At 40.7% G+C, this 21151-nt stretch overlaps 1 protein-coding gene across 3 annotated transcripts in view; it reads left to right on the top strand.

Moving 5' to 3' along the window:
* The window catches only part of cd2ap (CD2-associated protein), a 260040-nt gene that overhangs the window by 115633 nt on the left and 123256 nt on the right, over window positions 1-21151 (top strand). For all 3 annotated transcript variants that reach the window (XM_033619722.2, XM_078174115.1, XM_078174116.1), the window contains 2 exons: window positions 9387-9485; window positions 10460-10513. In XM_033619722.2, the coding sequence (XP_033475613.1) occupies window positions 9387-9485; window positions 10460-10513 (153 nt within the window). The remainder of the gene's footprint in view (window positions 1-9386; window positions 9486-10459; window positions 10514-21151) is intronic.

Below are 21151 nucleotides of genomic sequence, written 5' to 3'. Positions count from 1 at the left end.
AACAGAGTGAGACTGCGAGATAGAAAGAGAGAGCGCGCGCGCATGAGAGAAACGCAACATTGATTTACAATTGTGGTGACCTCCTCCCAGGCTACCTTTGCATCATCAGCCCATGAGGTCTGCACGCAGTACCGTATATTCGGACACTGTGAGCTTGGACCTCCCGGACCAAAACATCAGTTTCCTTCTGGGAGAAGTTGGGCCGTCTGACGCTGCTGCTCTCTTCTGCCATGGCGAATTGAGTAAATTCTCATTACGCATTTAAGGGCGAGGAGAGGGGCTCATTTGATTGGTGTGATGTGTGTAAAATCCACTCCACGCCTTCTCTCCTCCCTCTTTCCGACTTGCGCAGGTAGGAGGAACGGAGGTGGGAAAGAGGAGTAGCTGCGCCAGGCGCACCATGTGCCAAACTTGCAAAATCTGCCTGGCCACACCCAGTTGGCGAAGCGCAGGTGCGCTGCGCCCCTGCCTCGCCCGGTCTGCGAAACTAGAGCCCACACAGTTGTCAGTCAGTCATGTTGTAAAATCCTTGCATTATATACCTTATTAAAACCAGACTTATCAGAAAAATTATTTAACATACAGCAGTGTGATAAAAACTACCCAAAATGACAGAAGCCATCATTGGGAAAAAAAATTATTTGACGTGTTCTTTGACTTTTTAGTTTGGCCCATGTCCCATCCACTAACATGAAGTGGGCGGGCTCTTGACCTATACTGCAGCCAGCCACCAGGGGGATATCCAGATATTTCGACTTCACTTTTGGGGCGCTCTCATGTCGTCCATCTTGATATACAGTTTACGATAAATAATCAAACATAATAATGTGCCAAGAGTCCTTTGTGAACACAGACCAAATTTAGACTTCAAACAGAACCTTGTTTTTGTGTCTTGTTGTTCTGTAAACGTACTAATTTAAAAAGGAAGTCGACATTGACATAGACAGGCTCTATACGTGGCTAGAGATTGTGGGCAAGTTAGGCTTTTCCCAATAGGACCTCAGTTTTCCCAGCATGCCTAGCAGAGATGCACTGAATTTTAAATTCCGGTCAGATAGTGATACCGATCTTTAAAAAGACAGTTTGGCAGTTAGCAGATACTGGTACTTTTATATTGTTGTTTACTTTGTTTTGTTGTTTTATGTTGCCCCTTTTGTGCCAGAGAAACAACAAAATCTACACTATAAAAAGAAATAACTGAACTTTTGAAAAGTCATTCAGTCCTTCATTACACTACCTTTGAATGAGCACAAACTCAATCATACACATTTATAAACTTAAATATAACCTTTAACATGAAAATTTATTTCAAAAAATAACTGCTTCAAAAGACTTTTTACTCTGTATAATTCATAATTCCCTCTCTAATATCTGTTTTATATTGCTGCGAAAACAACAAATGTCTCCTTTAAACAACTGCATTTATTTAAGTTTCTTGCCAGAAACTACACTTTACAAGATTACATCTGAACATGTCATGAAGGCGTCATAATTTACCTTTGCCCAATTCTCATTTTTAATAAAAAGAGCTTGAACGCATGCAACCTCTGTCAGCTGTTAGTTGTGGCCTTAAGCTGCTAACAGCTAACTAGCTTTACTTATGCTGATTTCAACATGTATTCGTTGTTCACAATGTAGCATTATCAGGGAAACAATAGGGTACATTCTCTGGTGCGACAACAATTTACTGCATCCTTTGGTCCTGAAGGCGAGCACATTTTCTTTTGTCTCTGGGATGCCAGGATATCGGCTGCAACTAGCCATCTCCTCACACAACAGTGAGGTCACAGAGGCCATCTGCCAAACAGTCTTTGTATTCTTCTTGTACTTGCTCATTAATTTAAGTGTGTGGCCATTAGTCTGGAGCCCTGCTTTTTAACCTGCACAAAACTGTTTCAAAGGTGTTTTATTAGAGCATGTCAACAAATAGCGTCATAAATAGACAAGCAATGTGTCAATGTATCCAAATACACATACATGCAGTTGTCTTGTTATATGCTCTTTTTAAATTTTTTGTGAACATATTTTGAAAAGTAATAAGGAAACATATTTACATATACCAGTGGCGGCTGCTAGTCTTTCAAACCGGGGGAAGCTCACTTTAAGTTTACATCATAAAATTTGTCATATTGTAGCAAGGCAGTAACTTATAAAAGGAACATTTAATTGAAGCCGTTTTTCAAACAAACTCATGCCATAGAACCACAGCAAAACACACCTCAAAGTTTTTCAGATGGGTTTTAACACCTGAACTGTGTCTACACCACTGAACTGATTTTCTCTCAAAATAAGTTGCCCTGAAAGGAGCAGCACCTTAACACTGGCCCAGGTAACAAACAGTGCTATGTAACAACATTCTCTGAACATTCACAAATATTACTGAAACACACATCATCTTCTTGAGGTTTCTACCATTTTTTTCCCCCGTTAAAAGGGTTTTTTTGGGGAGTTTTTCCTTATCCGCTGTGAGGGTCCAAAGGACAGAGGGATTTCGTATGCTGTAAAGCCCTGTGAGGCAAATTGTGATTTGTGATTTTGGGCTTTATAAATAAAATTGATTGATTGATTGATAACGTAGTCTCTTATTTGCAAGTATCTGAAGAAGTTTATATTTACCCTGTATTTGAGCAAAAGAAGCAAAGGTGCCCTCAATGTATAAGTCTCCTATAGTGTGAATACCTGTCTTTTTACAGATTGTAAAAGCATTATCTAGATTAGCTGGTGCAAAGGTTAGGCTCCCAACAATGGGTAAAGTGTGGGATATGGGGGATCAATAGAGTATATCTTATCTTAATTTGTTTCCAGATTCTAAGTGTAGTGTGAATCACATCATGACAATTAAAAGGAGATTTTTCAATAGTGTAAGGTGACAGAAAAATGCCATCTATAGAGTGAGGTTTACAAGCTTCTTGTTCCATTTTAAGCCAACTTGGTGGAATTGCTGTGTCATCTAGCCAATATGTCATGAGTGTGCCAGAACCCCCTCTTTTTTAGATTTGCAGAGGTGTTTCTCGCCAATTCTATGTGTTTTGTAGCTCCATAAAAAGGGACCATAATTGAGTCTAAATGTTTTAAGAAGGATTTAGCGAGAAACACAGGTATATTCTGAAATAAGTACAGTAATTGAGGCAGAAAGACCATTTTAGTGGCAGAATTGTATATTTGACTGTAATTTAGAAAGCAGAGGAGGAATGTTTGCCTTGAAAAAAGGTTTCTGATATTTTTTAATCTGAATTCCTAGATATGTAAATTTCTCTGGAGATATTTTAAAAGGAAGATTTTGTAACCAAGAGACATCTTGTACATGTATGGGCATCAACTCACTTTTACTTCATTTTATCCTATATCCAGAAAAGATCCAAATGAGTTTATTTTTTTTAAGTAGGTTTGGAATCTTAGATTGTGGCTGAGTAATATATAAGCAAACATCACTAACATATAATGATATTTTATTTAGCAGATACTCTGAGCAAGAGGCTCATTTAGGGCTGCTCGATTGTAGGGGAAAAAAAATCATAATCACGATTATGCAAATGATTATGCGGCGCACGTGATTACTTATATTGTTTACACAACGTCATGTCATTTCTATCTCTACATGGTCACGCGTTAACATTTCCTCCTCTGCTGTCTGTATCGCGCACAGCGGAGTTCAGCCCCGATGCGCACACACAGACACGTGTGCGCGCACGCACACACACACAAACACACACACACAAACAGACCAACCTCTCTCGCTCTCCCTCTGCCATTTTCTGCACGCTGTTTTTGAAATTTTACGCGATCACCTGCCCCTCGCATTATTTGTAGTTCACCTACTTGACTGGCTCGTGGAGTGAATAGAGGAGAGGAGGGGAGGGGGCGGTATTGCGCATGCACGGCTTCCGTAGAAGACAAAATAACATCTCCAGGCGTCTGTGACCAAAAATTGTTTACCCTCAGTTTCATTAATTTTGAAATCGTTTGGCCTCAAAATCGTAATAGAGACCACCAGACGATTAATTGCACAGCCATAGGCTCAGTTGCTAGGGTAAAAATCAAGGGTGATAAAGGGCATCCTTGAATTGAAGCGAGGGGACAGTGTTTGATTTGTAAGGATTTGTGCGCAGGGGTTGTTGAAGAGAAACTTGACCAGTGAAATTAATTTTTCAAATTTCAAACAGATAGGGCCATTCGACTTGGTCAAATGTCTTTTCTGCATCAAGCGACAGAACAGCTAGTTCTTCTCTCGGTCTGTCAGTAGAGTATATGATGTTGAATAGTCGCCTAAGGTTAAAAAAGGAGTATCTATTTGGTATAAAACCTGTCTGGTCTGAATGCACTAATTTACCTAAAAGGGGACTTAGTCTATTGGCCAGAACTTTTGAAAACAATTTGCCATCTTCATTTAACAGAGAAATAGGACGAAAGGAACCCACTTCTTCTGGGTCCTTACCCTTGATATATAACATAGTGATAACTGCTTCCGTTAGGGCAGGAGGAAGGGCACCATTAGTGTGAGCTTGAGTAAACATCCTATGTAAGTATGGAGAAAGAATTTCATTAAATCTTTTATAGGCTCACTGGGAAGGCCATCAGGGCCAGGGGCTTTACTGCTCTGAAGTGATGGCTTTTTGGATTTCTTGAATTGAAATTTAAGAGTTCAGCTGATCTAACTCTGCCTCATCTAGTTGTAAGAGGTTGCATTTATCAAGAAAATCTCTCATCCATCATTTTGGATGTGTACAGCTTTTTATAAAATTGGAGAAATCGGTCATTAGTATCTTTGGATTTCGTTAAAGCCACAGTGTGTAGGAATCTAACGTTGAAATCGTGTATTGCATTCAAACGGATAGCGCACTCTAGTGCCTCATTGTTTCAAATGCGTGTTGCAACAACGGTAGCCACAAAGCTATGATAACATTGATGAAACCATGTCCTCCGATACTTCATGGAGTATTCATTCAGGCTCCTACACAGACACATGGGACACGAGTTGACAAACCCCCTCCTCACCATGCTGGCTGTGTTTACAACATAGGACTGTTGGGGCAGATGTAAATTGAAACAAACCAATCACGTCTTGTCTTTTGACAAATGACAAGTGGCTCAACCTCACACAACTCAGCCCATCACTGCACCGATGACAGCGGCGCTGGCCTGTGATTGCATTGACCTGGCCCGCCTGTAGGGAAAAAAATGACAGGCAGGCCAGCAGGCCAATCACAGCGGCCCTTTTAAGACCTTTCTCCTTCAGCTGCTCTTTCCACCTGGGAAAGGCTACCCTGATGTTGACCCTCGTTTTTTGAATTCGCCGGTCACTTTGCCTTTTTGAGTCCCCCTTTGCGCTTTCTTGGCGATGAGGATTCCTTCTCCCATGATGCTTTATATGTATGATCAAGCATTATACTCAAAGAGTGGGACTTTGTTATGCTGCAGTAGTGCTGGGGTAGGAGCGATGCGCGTCTTGCTTCTCTCCTTTGGCTTCTCAGTCACACAGCGCTGGCCTGGCTCTCAACGAAAATGCCAAAGGTGGGCCTGGTAGTGCTATATGTCCCTTGCTGGTGGATGTATTTTCAAGATGGCAAAACATTATGGAACCCCCCAAACGACTTACCTGCCCAATGTACAAACAAATCCGAAATTCTCCTTTTACAAGAATAAGTCAGATTATTGGTGGAGGTAATAATACACCAATGATGACATATTTATGAATGCAGACATTGATTTTTGTCAATAAAATCTGAAAATGCTACACAATGTCCCTTTAGGATCTCACCTTTGTCAGATATGATTTTGTGTATTGCGTGGCTGTTGTCCTGTTTTCTGAGCTGCCGGGCTAAAAGTCTGTGTGGTAGGGCTGCACGATATATCGTTTGAACATCACCATCGCGATGTGTGCATGTGCAATAGTCACATTGCAGGACATGCAATGTTTTCTCTTTTTCTAGAACATGTAAACTTTTGTTTTGCTTCAGAAAAGCAGCTCTGAAGAAAGCTCCGCTGGCCTCTCTGAGCACTCAGCAGCCCCTCCCCCTTTCATGCACACGCTGCAGTCACACACTGAAAATGAGTGACATGCAAGAGGGAGAAATGGTAAAGGAGGATTTATGCCTGGTACACACTACATGACTTCTTTGTCCGTTCTGAAAGTCACTATGTCACATTACATGATTGTGGAGTCATAAAATCGTGCTGTGACTTGCCCCGACAGAAACGACACACGACACGATGGTACACACCAATTATCCCCTGTCGTCTTTCACAACGTGTGTGATGTCATTGGGTTATTCTTGACCTATTTTTATTACTTTTACTATCATTTCAGTCACTGTGTCTGTTCATGTGCCAGCCGAAATGTTGTTGTAGTCACCTAAAAAGCGCCAGCAGACGGCAGGAGCTCCATTTGAAGTACCGTACGCAAACATATAAGCCACTGAATCCTCCACAACAAGTTCCTGCAAATGTTTAACAAGGTTATAAGGGGCTTTTAATTTGAAACAAATTCAGGAAGTGTTGAGTTTGAAATGACGGTGTGGTGCATTAACTTTATCAAGGCAACGAGAGCGGATAAAAAGTAAAAATATAAAGATACAGAGGGATTAATAAATAATGGCCCTTTTTATAATGTAGTTTGTTTCAAATGAAGCTGCTAGCCTCTGCAGTTGTGGTGAGTAAAAGCCCCCCCCACTATTTTTTAATTTTCTTAGTGTAAGTCATCTGGGGAGAATTCTTGTATTTTTTAATATCGCAATATATATTGCAGAAAACCAAACAAAAAAAAAAAATTGCAATGTCAGTTTTTTCCAATATCGTGCAGCCCTACTGTGTGGTTTATCACTGAATTCGAGATATTTCTGCAGGGTATATAAGAATGCCTTGCTTACTTTTAAGATAAGATAAGATAAGATAAGGTAAGATACACCTTTATTGATCCCACAGTTGAGAAATACCAGTGTTACAGCAGTCAAGGGTAAAGAGTCAAATTAAAGATTTCAATATTTTGCTGAGAGTATCTTGTATTCATATTTCAAAGATGATATTTTTTATGTACTTTATTAGAAGGTGTTTGGGCATTTTCTCTGTCAAGCAGTTTTATTTGATGATCTATTTCCACTAATTTCAGCTTATTTTTCTTCTTTCTAGATGCTTCATATGAAATGACACAGCATCTGAGAAATGCTTTAAATGTCTCCCAAAGTGTAGCAGGAGTAGTCTCCAAATTGTCATTAGTATCAAAGTAGAGCGATATCTGGGTTTTTAGATAATCACACAATTCTCTTTCAGTGAGTAGCAGAGGGTTTAATCTCCAATTCATTTGTGGTTTCTCCATATTCTAAATGTTTAGAGTGCAAGTGAGAGGACTGGGATCTGAAATCACAATGTTATGATATTTTGCATCTACAGCATAATGCATCAGTTTTGCATCAATGAGAAAATAATTTATCCTGGTATATGAGTTATGAGTTGCTGAGTAAAAAGAGTTTGCAGTTCTCCAGATGTCAAACATATTATAATTATTGATAAATGTATTAAGGAAGACACTCAAACTGCTTTTATCAGTTCTGCGGGTGAAAGATCTATCTAGGTACGGATCTAACACACAGTTGAAATCACCTCCAATGACAAGGTTTGTTGGGACATATCTGGTATAAGAGATGTCACTTTCTTGCAGAATGATGAATTGTCCACATTGGGTGCATATATGTTCAACAGGGTAAGAGGTGTAGAACAAATCTCCCCACTTACTTCAAAAATCGACCTTTATCAGATACTGTAGCTTTGTGAATTAAAGAAATGCCTTTCCTTCTCATAACTGCTGTACCTCTAGCTTTTGCAGGAAAAGATGAACGGTATGCATTTCCGATCCATTTACACTCAAGTCTGGTATGAGAATAATTTTTAAAATGAGTTTCCTGTAGAAATAATACATCTGGTGATAATGACTTAAGATGGGCAAACACCTTCCCTCTCTTTACTGGATTGTTCAAGCCACGTACATTCCAGCTGGCTTGGGTCAAACCTTGACTAGTTGACCTTTAAGTGGTAACATTAAGATAATAAGACAGCTGGGTCCCACCCCCTCCCACATTTTCACATCTACCATTAATCTGGCCGGGTACACTAGTCCGTATCTGACGTTTGGTCTCCCTCATAGCATCTCTCTGACTTTAGTGAATGCTGCTCTCCGTTTTACCACAGACGGGGCAAAGTCTGGAAATATTTGTATTTTTAGTCCCTGGGCTTCTAAGGTCTTCTTTTCCGCGGCCCTCCGTAATATTTCCTTACGAACGTGATAATAATGTAATCTCAGGATGAAAAGTCACAGTGGGTCTTTTGGTCTGACTTACTCTGTGTGCTGAGTTTCTCCTCCAAAGACGTTCCACTTTAGCATGAGGTGCCGAGAGGCTGTCCAAATGGCTTGTAACGCATTTCTCCAATTCTTTCAGAGTGGCGTCATTTACAGCTGTGTCGTTTTTCAGTTCTAAAATAGATTTCTGGATGCTTTGATATAGGGATGAGATCTTTTCCCTAATAGCTGCAGATACTTCTGTAATACGGCTTTCTATGATGTCAAAAACAGATAATTTTATCAAGTTCAGCCAATGAATCGGTGCACCCCCTAATAGCCAGTGGTTAGAGAATGTGTTAGAGGTCAGAGGTTTAATGGATGATTTGACAACATATTTACAGCTACCTTTTGAGAGAAATTAACGGAAACTTCAGGTAAGTTACAGAAAACCAAAAAATATCCTGCAGCAGTAAATACACAGTGAAACCAGTGTTGCAGCTCATCCATCACATTGCATGTCTCCTGTCATACTTGAGGCATTTGTAAATAATGTGTTTTGTTGTAGCTTGTCACTTTAATTATATTTTATATATGTGCTCTCTAAAGGTACTAACTGACCATAGCATTTTGCTGTCACACCATTACGTATTAGTTGTCTCAGTTACCAGCTTTAATTCAGAGAATTGGCACAGAGTCTACAGAGTCTCTGTCATTCAGGAGTCAACCATTACATGGCACCCAGCCAGCACATAGAGATACACAGACTGGTGGCTCAGCTCAGCAGCCTCTGACTAGGTATCCACATATGATGACCCTGTTATTTCATAGTAGAATGGTGACTCATAATCATGACTCCCATCAGTTTCCCTGCCAAGATTGGGAAGCTAGCACCATCTAGTGGAGACTGTTGAGAAGTGCACCCTGTTTTAATTGTACAGAAAACAGCATAATGACTTTTAACATTGGACACTGCTTTGTCAAGTTGTTTCTCTTTACTTCTGAATCTGCGTCTTGCAGCAAATAAAGAAATAACAAGCATGTTAGATACAAAGTGAAAAAAACAATGAACAAATTGATTCCATAAATGTTGTCATCATTCACTCTTTTTAAATAGGATACAGGAGAGCCCGGATGGTGGCGAGGGGAGATTGGGGGCAGAGAAGGGGTCTTTCCTGATAACTTTGTAGCCATGCTGTCTGAAGCAGACAAAGAGGTGAGATGACACAATGAAGAAAACAAAGAACTAGAAACTATTCTTAAAACTGAGGGTTGGCTGTTTTTCTTTGTTTTATGAAGATATTTGGGTTTTAGACTCTTGGTTGTTCCAAACAAGCAATTTAAAGACATCGCTTTGGGTTCTGGGAAATTGCCATGGGCATCTTCAATGGTTACCACATTTTACTCATTAGAGTAAAATGTGGTAACATTTAATTCATTAGACGACAGTGACCCTAGTTGTTGGTTGCAGCTGTTTAATAAACAATCATCTTCTTAATATTGCACAAAATGTTTGAAATGTGTAAATGTCTTAAAAGTCCTCCTCAGCTCAAGATGTGTTTTGCTTATGGTCATTTGGTTTGATGTTTAATGATGTATGTGCAGATTGTGACATTAGAGGACTGCTTTCACCTTCTTCTGCTCTGCACTCACCTTAAATCTGAGGCCCTTTTTATGCAGATATCCTGTAATACTACCACAACGAAGATCCTTTATTATGCTGGCTTCACTTTTTTACACAGAACTAAACAACGGGGTCATCATGCTGCCCCAGTGTGTGATTTCTTAGATGGCATGCCTGCATTTCTCAAGCAAAAGAGGCGTAACATGTAACACAACAGCAACATTACATTGAGCATACAATAGGCTTCGTCTCTCCCTGATGGATACTACTATCCATTTCTGTACACCATCTGAGGTTTACTGTTATGACATGCCCACTTTTCATCAATGAAATCAAATTCCTCTTAACATCATATCCCATCTCTCTGTCCTGTTTCACCCAGAAATATGTCATAATAATGAAGCTGATACTCTTCAAATGGCATTTCATCTGGACTTAACTGTTTGTCTATGAACTGGCACTGTTGGAGCCCTTTGAAGTGTCATCACAGAAAGTGATCTATGGTTTTCCACAAATATCAGTTGTTTCTTACATTTTATGTACATTTCATTATGTTCCTGTTTTAGGCTCCCACATCGAGAGGATCAGTGAGATCATCTCCTAAGCAGGAGTCAGAAGAGGTAAGCTGTCAGTGCCTCTGATCAAAGAAGACCACTTACAGGATGTTTGTTCACTTTAACGGACAGAGCGTTGTGAAACATGGTGGTGTGTTCAGCTGTAAGGGCACTGTGGCAGGGGTTATACATTAGCAGAGCTTCACTCTTCCCCACATCCTGGAGACTTTTGATTGAGACTGTAAACCCTCTTTGACAACCTTTAGGTCACCACTAGAGGTTTTACTGGTCTACTTGGTTCCTAGTAATCCAGACCTGACCCAGGACTCAAGTTTAGTCAGTCTGGGTCTGGGTAGGGTGCCCTTCTTTTACTGTGGGTCTTGGGTACAAATGTCAATGTGTAATACCCGAGTGGATCAGAGTGAACTACTTGTCAGCTATGAGGACATGCTGTCTCACTATCATTTCAAAAGAAAATTTTACCCACATGCATGATCATGCAGGGAGTTTTTTCTTCAGGTAGGGTTTCCATGGATCCATTTGAACCAGGTCCAAGACTTCTAGTCATAACAACCCTTTAAGGAACACTGTATAAGATTTAGAGGGATTTAGTGACATCTATTTGTGAGGATTGCAAATTACAACCAGATGAAACAAGTTAGAATTCCTTCAGTGTCCAATGTTCAGTAGGTTTTTACTGGGAGCTGAATTATCCACAAAGCTCTCTTCCTCTCCAAAACAAACAGACCAACTGATATAAACTAGTGAAAACACTGAATAAAGCGGGTTTACAATTAAGCAAACAAATTAGCGTTTCAAATAAGCGTTTCTTCAAAGCTTTTTGGTATGTCAGTGACAGGCTGCGAGCCCAGCACCTGCTAATGTGTGCTGGCTTGCTTTCTCTGATAACTTAAGATCCAGACATTGTGGAGTTTTTTTTTTTACCAGGAGCTGAATTATCCACAGACGTCTCTTCCTCTCTATAACAAACCGATCAGGTGATTTAAACCTGTAAAAACACAGAACAAAGCAGTTTCATTCAAAAAACCAACAAACAAACAAAAAATATCAGTGTTTTTCTGATGCTCTCGTTGCAGAGGAGCTGCTAACTACGGTTACTTAGACAAAAAATTGAAAATGCGGATGTCCCTACCAAGAGCCAGTGCTTGGTTTGTCTGTTCTGGGCTACTGTAGAAACATGGTGGTGCAGCATGGCAATCTCTGTAGGCAAAGACCCACTCGCTATGTAGATACAAACAGCTCATTCTAAGGTAACGAAAGCACTACAGCTCTTATTTTTAGATGAGTATACACTAAAGAAATCATACTTTTTATATTATATTCCAGCTTTTCCAGACCCCAGCTGACTGAGGACAGCACAGATGCATACTGTCACACACAGGACTGCCCCTGACCAAATTGACCCCCCCCCCCCAATCCCAAATGTAGGTAGAAAATAGGTACAAAATGACAGTACTGCTCTGGTAGTACTACTACTACTTCTACTACTAATATTAACAAAAATCTACTACTATTGCTATCTGTTATTACATTATTAGGGCCCGAGCACCTAGCGGTGCAAGGACTTTATTGAAATGCAAGGATTTTTTATTTATTATTATTATTCCTCCAAATGAATTGCCTTTTTGGGAGGCTTAACATACCCGAAAACTCATGAAACTTTGCACACATCTCAAAACTGGTGAAAAATGTGATATTTTAAGGGTCTCGTGTATGGGTTCCAAAAAATGGCTCAGTAGCGCCCCCTACAAAACTTTGAGGAAACAGCCCCTGAAGCTAGTTTAACCTACATGTATGAAACTCGGCAGGCTTATGTAACGCCCAGAGACATACATAAAAGCCTCTTGGAGGTATGCTCTAAACCCAACAGGAAGTCGGCCATTTTTAATTTACTGTGCAATTTTGGTGCATTTTTGGCCATTTCCAGGGGTTATAAATGAACGAACTAGTCCTAGAGATTTCATCCGATCGACTTCAAACCTTGGTCTGTCCCATCCCAAGACCTTGAAGATGAAAAGTTATCAAAAGCTTGAGTTTTCGTCAATGCGTGTGACCGTGGGATGGCATCAAAGTTAGGGGTCTCGCCACTAAACAGGAAGTAGTTTATAACTCCAGCATACATGGTCCAATTTTGGCCAAACTTCACAGGATTGATGACAGTCCTGCCCTGAACACATCTATATGTCAATATTTAGAGATAAACATAGCGCCCCCTACTGGCAATGGGAAATGTCATGTTTTAGACTTTAATGTACATCTCCTACAGACTTGACCAGATCCACTTCAGACTTGGTGAAAAAAGTCATAAGACGTTGATGATGCTTTATTGTGGAAACTGTGAGTTTTCGTCAAAGGGCGTGGCCACGGCCTGGCGGCGAACTTTGATGTTTCGCCGTGATGATAAACGTTGCTGTAACTTGACTCCACGTGGGAATATCTTGCCAAAACTTCACACATATGATGACAGTCCAGCCCTGAACACATCTACAGAGGAATTTTGAATTACCGCCATAGCGCCACCTACTGGCAACAGAAAGCTACTTTATACATTCTTTGATGTCCCTCTTCTAGCAGGTTAATCAGACCCACCTCAAACTTGCTGGTCTAAGTCCTTAGACATTGATGATACTTAAAAATGAAGCTTTTGAGTTTTCATCAAACGCTGTCACCGTGGCACCGCCTTGTTCACCATTAAACACGATGTTGTTTTGAAGGGACAAGGGATGCTTGAAAACTCACCAAGCGTGGCATACACATCACAGGTTGCAAGTCCTGTTGTCTGATGTGATTTTTGTGCTTTGATGCACCAAGATGGCTCAACAGCGCCCCCTAGAATATTTCAATTAAGCAGCCCCCAAAGCTGCTTTGACTTGCATGTATGAAACTTGGTAGGCACCTGTAACACTCAATCACGTTCAAAAAAGCCTCTTGGAGCGATGCTCCAAACCCAACAGGAAGTCCGCCATTTTGAATTTACTTGTGCCACTTTTGTGCATTTTTGCTGACGTGGTTTGTAAATTAACGAACTTGTCCTACAGATTTAATCAGATTGGCTCCAATCTTGGTGTATGTAAGCGTGACTACATTGTGACCAAAAGTTATCACAGGATTTGCCCAATGTTGAATGGCGCGCCCGCTGCTGAGCGTTGAATCTTGAGGTCTCGCCATGAAAAACGAAATTGCTGTAGCTTTGGCATAAATAGTCCTGTCTCCACCAAACTTCACATGATTCATATTAGTCCCGCCCTGAACACATTTTCATTACCATATTGCCTGATACTCATAGACCCATCTAGTGGCAACAGGAAGTAGGTCTCATCAAACACTTATCTTTCGATTTATCTGAAAGTTACATGCTGTGGTGTATATTTGATGTACAAAAACATGATGTATAATTAGTGCGCTCTCCAGCTCCCCCTAGTGGAAAGAGGAAGTGATACAAAATGTGAAATATGTTATTCCAGCACTGTATCAAGGATATGCAGAGTCACTCCTGCATGCGATATCTAACTTTGACAGAAATCAACTGACGCGTCAGAAGGCGTCCTGCCAGCCCTCCCGAGTTGCGTGAAGATGCGAGGGCCTGTTCATCGTTGCTTGCAGCTTTAATTATTATTATTATTAATGTTGTTGTTGTTGTATTATTATTATCATTATTATTATTTTGTACAGACTACAGTCCTAAGAAAACATACTAATTCAGGATCAAACAGACTGATATTTCAAATTTTACATTCAAGTTTAGTTCAGTTACACACTCATTTCAATCAGTATTTCTCTGTCTCCTCAAAAGCTGACTGTTATGTATTAAATTCACCAACAGATGGCGACATTTACCTCCATAAAAATTGTCGAAAACTTATATTAACAACATAAATTGATAGGCTATAAACTTTAGCCAATATATTATATATTGGCTAAAGTTTATAGCCTATCAATATATACGACCACCAGTCATTTTACCACTCCTTTTCATCAGAGGTGAATGCATAGGGCGGTAACAAGACATTCAATAAATGGTAATCAGGGCCACTGGAAAAAAAAAAAAATTCTCCAGTCTAGACAGAGACTGGAGACAGAGATTCCTATCTAATGAGTTTGCAGCTTAGGTGTTGGTGCTCTGACTCGTGATGTCTTTTGGACAACATGTCGACTACTCTTCACCTGCTGCAGCTCTGCAAGTGCCTGCTGGCGCACCCCTCTGATTGGTCAGATGTCGAGTGCTGTCAATCATTGCAGCTACGCATACACGGTCAGATTACAGGTCTCTTCTCTCCTTCCTCGAGCTGATTGTACGCGCGCCTCACGGTAGCGCATATGCACATCCATTGCACATATGCACAAATGCATCCCCTTGCGCAAAATGTGGCCCCCCATGGAAGATGAGGCCTGCGTTCTGTGTTTAGGGAGGGGCGGTCCCTGATTTTATCCTTAGGTTTGATAAACAAGACTTTTCTTTGGAATGTAGTAAAGTACTACAGGCCATTAAGACTCTGGACCCCTGCTTAAAGCCGGTAGTTGATCCCCTTAAAATTCAGGTACTGTTCAGAATTTTGGGGTACTTTTATAGTACTTTTCTATGAAAAATGACTCAAACCAATTAGTCGACCACTAAAATAGTCACAGATTATAGTAATAAAAACAGTAGGACTGTCATGATTGTAAACTGAAAGTTTCAAAAGATGTTCAAAAATGCAGCCCAAACTGAAAAGTCTGAGGCACTCTGGGGTAATATTAAAAATCCTTTAATAACCACAGGAATATCAACGCCTTTCGACTCAACGAGTCTTCATCAGGATATGAGCCAGTCAAATTACAAACAGGTGTTTAAATCACATTAAGAATGTGTGAAAATATCATGTGACTGGATCATGTGACAGATCAATCAGCCTATGCTGAAAACAGAAAGAAAATAAGTAAATAAACGTATAAATGACAACATTCACATGACTATGTGTGAATCACAGCAGTCGTAAGGATAATGAAAAATACAAATACAAAATTTATACATGTGTGACTGTCAGATTTCAACAATGGATGACAAGACATTGATGCAGAAATGTATAAATAACAGTCAGATTATTTTGATAGTCGATCAGTCGACTAATTGTTGCAGCCCTAATGCAGTCAAAATAATGATTACAGACCAGTGGCATTAACCTTAATTGTCATGAAATGTTTTGAGAAATTTATGGTGTCGTTATTGCAAAGGGACATGTTCAGAGCGAGACCCATTCCAATTTGCCTATAGACAAGGGAGAGGTACAGATGATGCGATTAATGGTATCACTCACCTTGCCCTTAAGCATCTAGAGTCCCCTGTGGCCTATGCGTGTCTCTTATTTATTGATTTTAGTTCAGCTTTTAACACACTGCAACCTTACCTACTGATAAAGAAGATGAATGATATGAACATGAGCCCCTTTATCATAAAATGGTTCTATTCCTTTTTAACCAATAGCTTCCAGAATGTCAGAATTAACAATAAACTTTCTGCCACTAAATCTATGACTTCATGAGCACCCCAGGGCTGTGTAAGCTCACCAGTGCTATTCTCGTTGTATACCAATGATTGTTGCCGCAGCCACACAGATAATTTTATTTTTAAGTTTTCTGATGACACTGCAATCCTGAGCTTGCTGTACAAGCATACAGAGCCCATAACATACTTCAATGAAGTGCAAACCTATGTTAAGTGGTGTGCTGAAAATCACCTCACTATAAACGTAAAGAAAACAGAAAAAATGGTGCTGGACCCAAAGCTAGTAGGGGATCACACACCATTGTGTATCCATGGAGAAAAAATCAACCAAGTCAACTTTTACAGGTATCTTGGTGTTCACCTTGATAACCTTTTTAGTTTTAGTTATTATACTGATCTGTTCTGTACGACATCTATTGCACGTCTGTCCGTCCTGGAAGAGGGATCCCTCCTCAGTTGCTCTTCCTGAGGTTTCTACCATTTTTTTCCCCGTTAAAGGTTTTTTTTTGAGGAGTTTTTCCTTATCCGCTGCGAGGGTCATAAGGACAGAGGGATGTCGTATGCTGTAAAGCCCTGTGAGGCAAATTGTGATTTGTGATATTGGGCTTTATAAATAAAATTGATTGATTGATTGATTGATTGGCAAGTCCATGTAGATTATCTGTGTTCTCGTTTGCAGCAAAGACTGTACTTCTTGCACAGACTCAGGGTGTTTGGTGTCGATCGAGTAATGTTCTTACTGTATCAGGCTGTTTTGGAAAGTATTCTCAGGTATGGCATGTTGGCATGGTCTGGTAGATTACCAGACCATGCCAACATGCCATTCATGACATTCACTCATCACAACAGCATGACATGCAATTTATGCAACACCGTAATTACATGCAAGGCCAGAAACACCACCGATGCTACAGTGATTTGTTTTCCACTACAGGGCTCTACCGAGCATTTTAACGTTACTTGCATTTGCAACTAAAAATAGTTTTGTGCGAGCAAAATAAATCATTCAGCATGCTGAGCGAGTACAGATTTCAACCAGCAGCAGAAACGAAAGGTGAATCCTGCCAGTTGTGGGTTGAACGGGGGTCACAGACACAGACATGGACAGGAATACGTATTCCTGTCAAATATGGTGGCCATAGTGCTCTGTGGCACAAGATAACGGCTTACCGGTGACCGAGAAGCCTGGCTCCAGGTCCAATAATTTCCTCTTCTTGGTGTCATGATTGCCCAAAAGTACCTGAACAGCCGAGCCGTGGCGGCACACAGGTATGTGACGTGTCAGAGGAGAAACGAGCCGTTCACATTTCCACAAACCTCACCGCACTTAAGACTGTTCTTAAAGCAGCTGTGCGGAACTTTTTACCATTAATAAAACTGTCCCTAGTTTGTATCACCCCCCCTTGAAGATCCGCATATTTATTTGAACCCAACAGTGACAAAAAAGCCTTTCTCTATATGGCTATTTAGCGTAGCCTCGCTCGGGTCAGACACACAGTGGAAGTCAGCAAACCAGAATACGGCACCCAAGGCGGAAGTGATTCTGCTCGCCCGCAGCAGCCCGCAGTGATTAAACCACAGAAGAAGGAGCCGTGTTTACAGTGTTCTTCGAGTAAGCAGTATGCAACGGCATTCCTGAACACTTAACACCTAACAGTTTTACCAGAGATGTACAGTACAGGCCAAAAGTTTGGACACACCTTCTCATTCAATGCGTTTTCTTTATTTTCATGACTATTTACATTGTAGATTCTCACTGAAGGCATTAAAACTATGAATGAACACATGTGGAGTTATGTACTTAACAAAAAAAGGTGAAATAACTGAAAACATGTTTTATATTCTAGTTTCTTCAAAATAGCCACCCTTTGCTCTGATTACTGCTTTGCACACTCTTGGCATTCTCTCCATGAGCTTCAAGAGGTAGTCACCTGAAATGGTTTCCACTTCACAGGTGTGCCTTATCAGGGTTAATTAGTGGAATTTCTTGCTTTATCAATGGGGTTGGGACCATCAGTTGTGTTGTGCAGAAGTCAGGTTAATACACAGCCGACAGCCCTATTGGACAACTGTTAAAATTCATATTATGGCAAGAACCAATCAGCTAACTAAAGAAAAACGAGTGGCCATTATTACTTTAAGAAATGAAGGTCAGTCAGTCCGGAAAATTGCAAAAACTTTAAATGTGTCCCCAAGTGGAGTCGCAAAAACCATCAAGCGCTACAACGAAACTGGCACACATGAGGACCGACCCAGGAAAGGAAGACCAAGAGTCACCTCTGCTTCTGAGGATAAGTTCATCCGAGTCACCAGCCTCAGAAATGGCAAGTTAACAGCAGCTCAGCTCAGAGACCAGATGAATGCCACACAGAGTTCTAGCAGCAGACCCATCTCTAGAACAACTGTTAAGAGGAGACTGCGCCAATCAGGCCTTCATGGTCAAATAGCTGCTAGGAAACCACTGCTAAGGAGAGGCAACAAGCAGAAGAGATTTTTTTGGGCCAAGAAACACAAGGAATGGACATTAGACCAGTGGAAATCTGTGCTTTGGTCTGATGAGTCCAAATTTGAGATCTTTGGTTCCAACCGCCGTGTCTTTGTGAGATGCAGAAAAGGTGAACGGATGGATTCCACATGCCTGGTTCCCACTGTGAAGCATGGAGGAGGAGGTGTGATGGTGTGGGGGTGTTTTGCTGGTGACACTGTTGGGGATTTATTCAAAATTGAAGGCACACTGAACCAGCATGGCTACCACAGCATCCTGCAGCAACATGCCATCCCATCCGGTTTGCGTTTAGTTGGACGATCATTTATTTTTCAACAGGACAATGACCCCAAACACACCTCCAGGCTGTGTAAGGGCTATTTGACCAAGAAGGAGAGTGATGGAGTGCTGCGGCAGATGACCTGGCCTCCACAGTCACCGGACCTGAACCCAATCGAGATGGTTTGGGGTGAGCTGGACCGCAGAGTGAAGGCAAAGTGGCCAACAAGTGCTAAACTCCTGGGAGTTTAGCACTCCTGGGAACTCCTTCAAGACTGTTGGAAAACCATTTCAGGTGACTACCTCTTGAAGCTCATGGAGAGAATGCCAAGAGTGTGCAAAGCAGTAATCAGAGCAAAGGGTGGCTATTTTGAAGAAACTAGAATATAAAACATGTTTTCAGTTATTTCACCTTTTTTTGTTAAGTACATAACTCCACGTGTTCATTCATAGTTTTGATGCCTTCAGTGAGAATCTACAATGTAAATAGTCATGAAAATAAAGAAAACTTATTGAATGAGAAGGTGTGTCCAAACTTTTGGCCTGTACTGTATCTATGAGGACTTGGTTGTACTTTTGATGTCATGACGGATAACGAAGGAGCATCATCTAAAATTATCTGTGACTGTGACCATGAACACAAATATACAGCAAGCAGTTGTCCTCAGTTTATAAGAAATTAAGTGCTACACCAGAACATTTATGAACAGGTCTTACTTTAGTACTAATTTGTGTGTAACGTTAGCATGTTTGCATGTTTCCACTAATTACTTGGACTGACCTAACGTTAGTAGCGTTAGCTTTGCAAGCGAAGACTGCAGGTAACAGCTTTGCTGTGTTAGGATTATGTTATGTCTTCACTGTGTATCTTCACATAAAAGAATACTCCAACGATTTGGGAGTTATGCCCTTTCTCTATCATTTTCATATTGAGACAACATGATTAATATCTTTTTTGTGTCTGTACGTCCAGTGGCTGGGTCTCAGTGGTTAGCATTGCGCTGACGTAGCGTACCTGTCCCAGAGCCAGCTGCAGCTGTTGCTCACCGGTGTATCCCTCAGCGCAAGATGTACTGACTCCTTACAAGTGCCATGCTAACCTCTAAATCAATATGAAAATGATAGAGAAAGGGCATAACTCCCAAATCGTCGGAGTATTCTTTTCACATAATAATGCGGACTCAGCAGATGACTCTTTAACTGTTTATTCCTCCTTACACCGTACGTACACGGCTGCTTCTCATTGTTTCCAGTAGCACAACAACGGTTACTACATTTCCCAGAATAACTTGAGGCTCACACTACTACGGTAGCCTTAGTAGCTCAAAATACACAACAGATTAGATCAGAACAGAAACACGACAGGAGAATTTACTGAGTAATTTTGCTGTTTCCACTAATTACTTGGACTGACCTGATGTTAGTTAATCCTCTCGCTCTCCAAAACAAATGCATGTGGTAATTGCCGGTTGCAGTCGGAATTTTATGACACCAGGCTGGTTGGTGGCTGGTTGATTTTTATTTTATTTATTTATTTTATTTTGATCCCCCCTATGTTAATCACTTATTGATGCTGTTTTTGAAGTACAAATAAGTCAATAAGTAATTTATTTCATTGAAATATCATTTATGTATTATAGAAAAGTGATTTATCTTTTTATAAATGACAAAAGGCACATCTGCCTAATTTTTGCTGTGGTATCATGATACTACTCAGAACCGTGATACTTTCACTGGTATCGTACCGTGGGTCCCAATTTTGATACCGTGACAACACTAACAGATTCTGTAACATTTGACGTAAATGAAAACAAATGCTGTACAAATATTCTTTCATTTTTTCCATTTTAGATGATAGCAGTGGACCAATTTCATATTTTGTTTACTTACTTTCTTAGCACTTATCTCTCGTTTAGAATAGAAACTCAATAAAATTTATGTTGTTGACACCAAAAACCTGTAAGGTCTACTTTTTCTACACAGAAAATTCTCACGAGGAATCGATAAGCAAATCCATCAAGAATCGGATCGATAAGCAGAATTGATAATGGCATTGATATCAATAAAATCCTATCAATTCCCATCCCTGCCAGTTTGTCAGTCTGGATCTGGAGGTCCCACAGGATCTTAGCTCGGTCATTCTCAACCACCTCAGGAGGTGTCTTCCATTCTGACTTTGGGACTTCCAGTCCTTACTCAGTGCAGATGTTCCTGTACACTATGCCAGCCACTTGGTTATGGCGTTCCATGTAAGCTCTTCCTGCCTGCATCTTACACCCTGCTATTATGTGCTGAACTGTCTCAGGAGCATCTTTGCACAGCCTGCACCTGGGGTCCTGCCTGGTGGGGTAGACCCCTGCTTCTGTTGTTCTTGTACTAAGTGCCTGTTCCTGTGCTGCCATGATGTGTGCTTCTGTGCTGTCTTTCAGTCCAGCCT

The sequence above is a fragment of the Epinephelus lanceolatus genome, chromosome 13, assembly GCF_041903045.1.
Source record: "Epinephelus lanceolatus isolate andai-2023 chromosome 13, ASM4190304v1, whole genome shotgun sequence".
Lineage (NCBI taxonomy): Eukaryota > Metazoa > Chordata > Actinopteri > Perciformes > Serranidae > Epinephelus > Epinephelus lanceolatus.
Note: the sequence above shows the minus strand (reverse complement) of the source record. Positions and strands in the feature narration are given on the sequence as shown.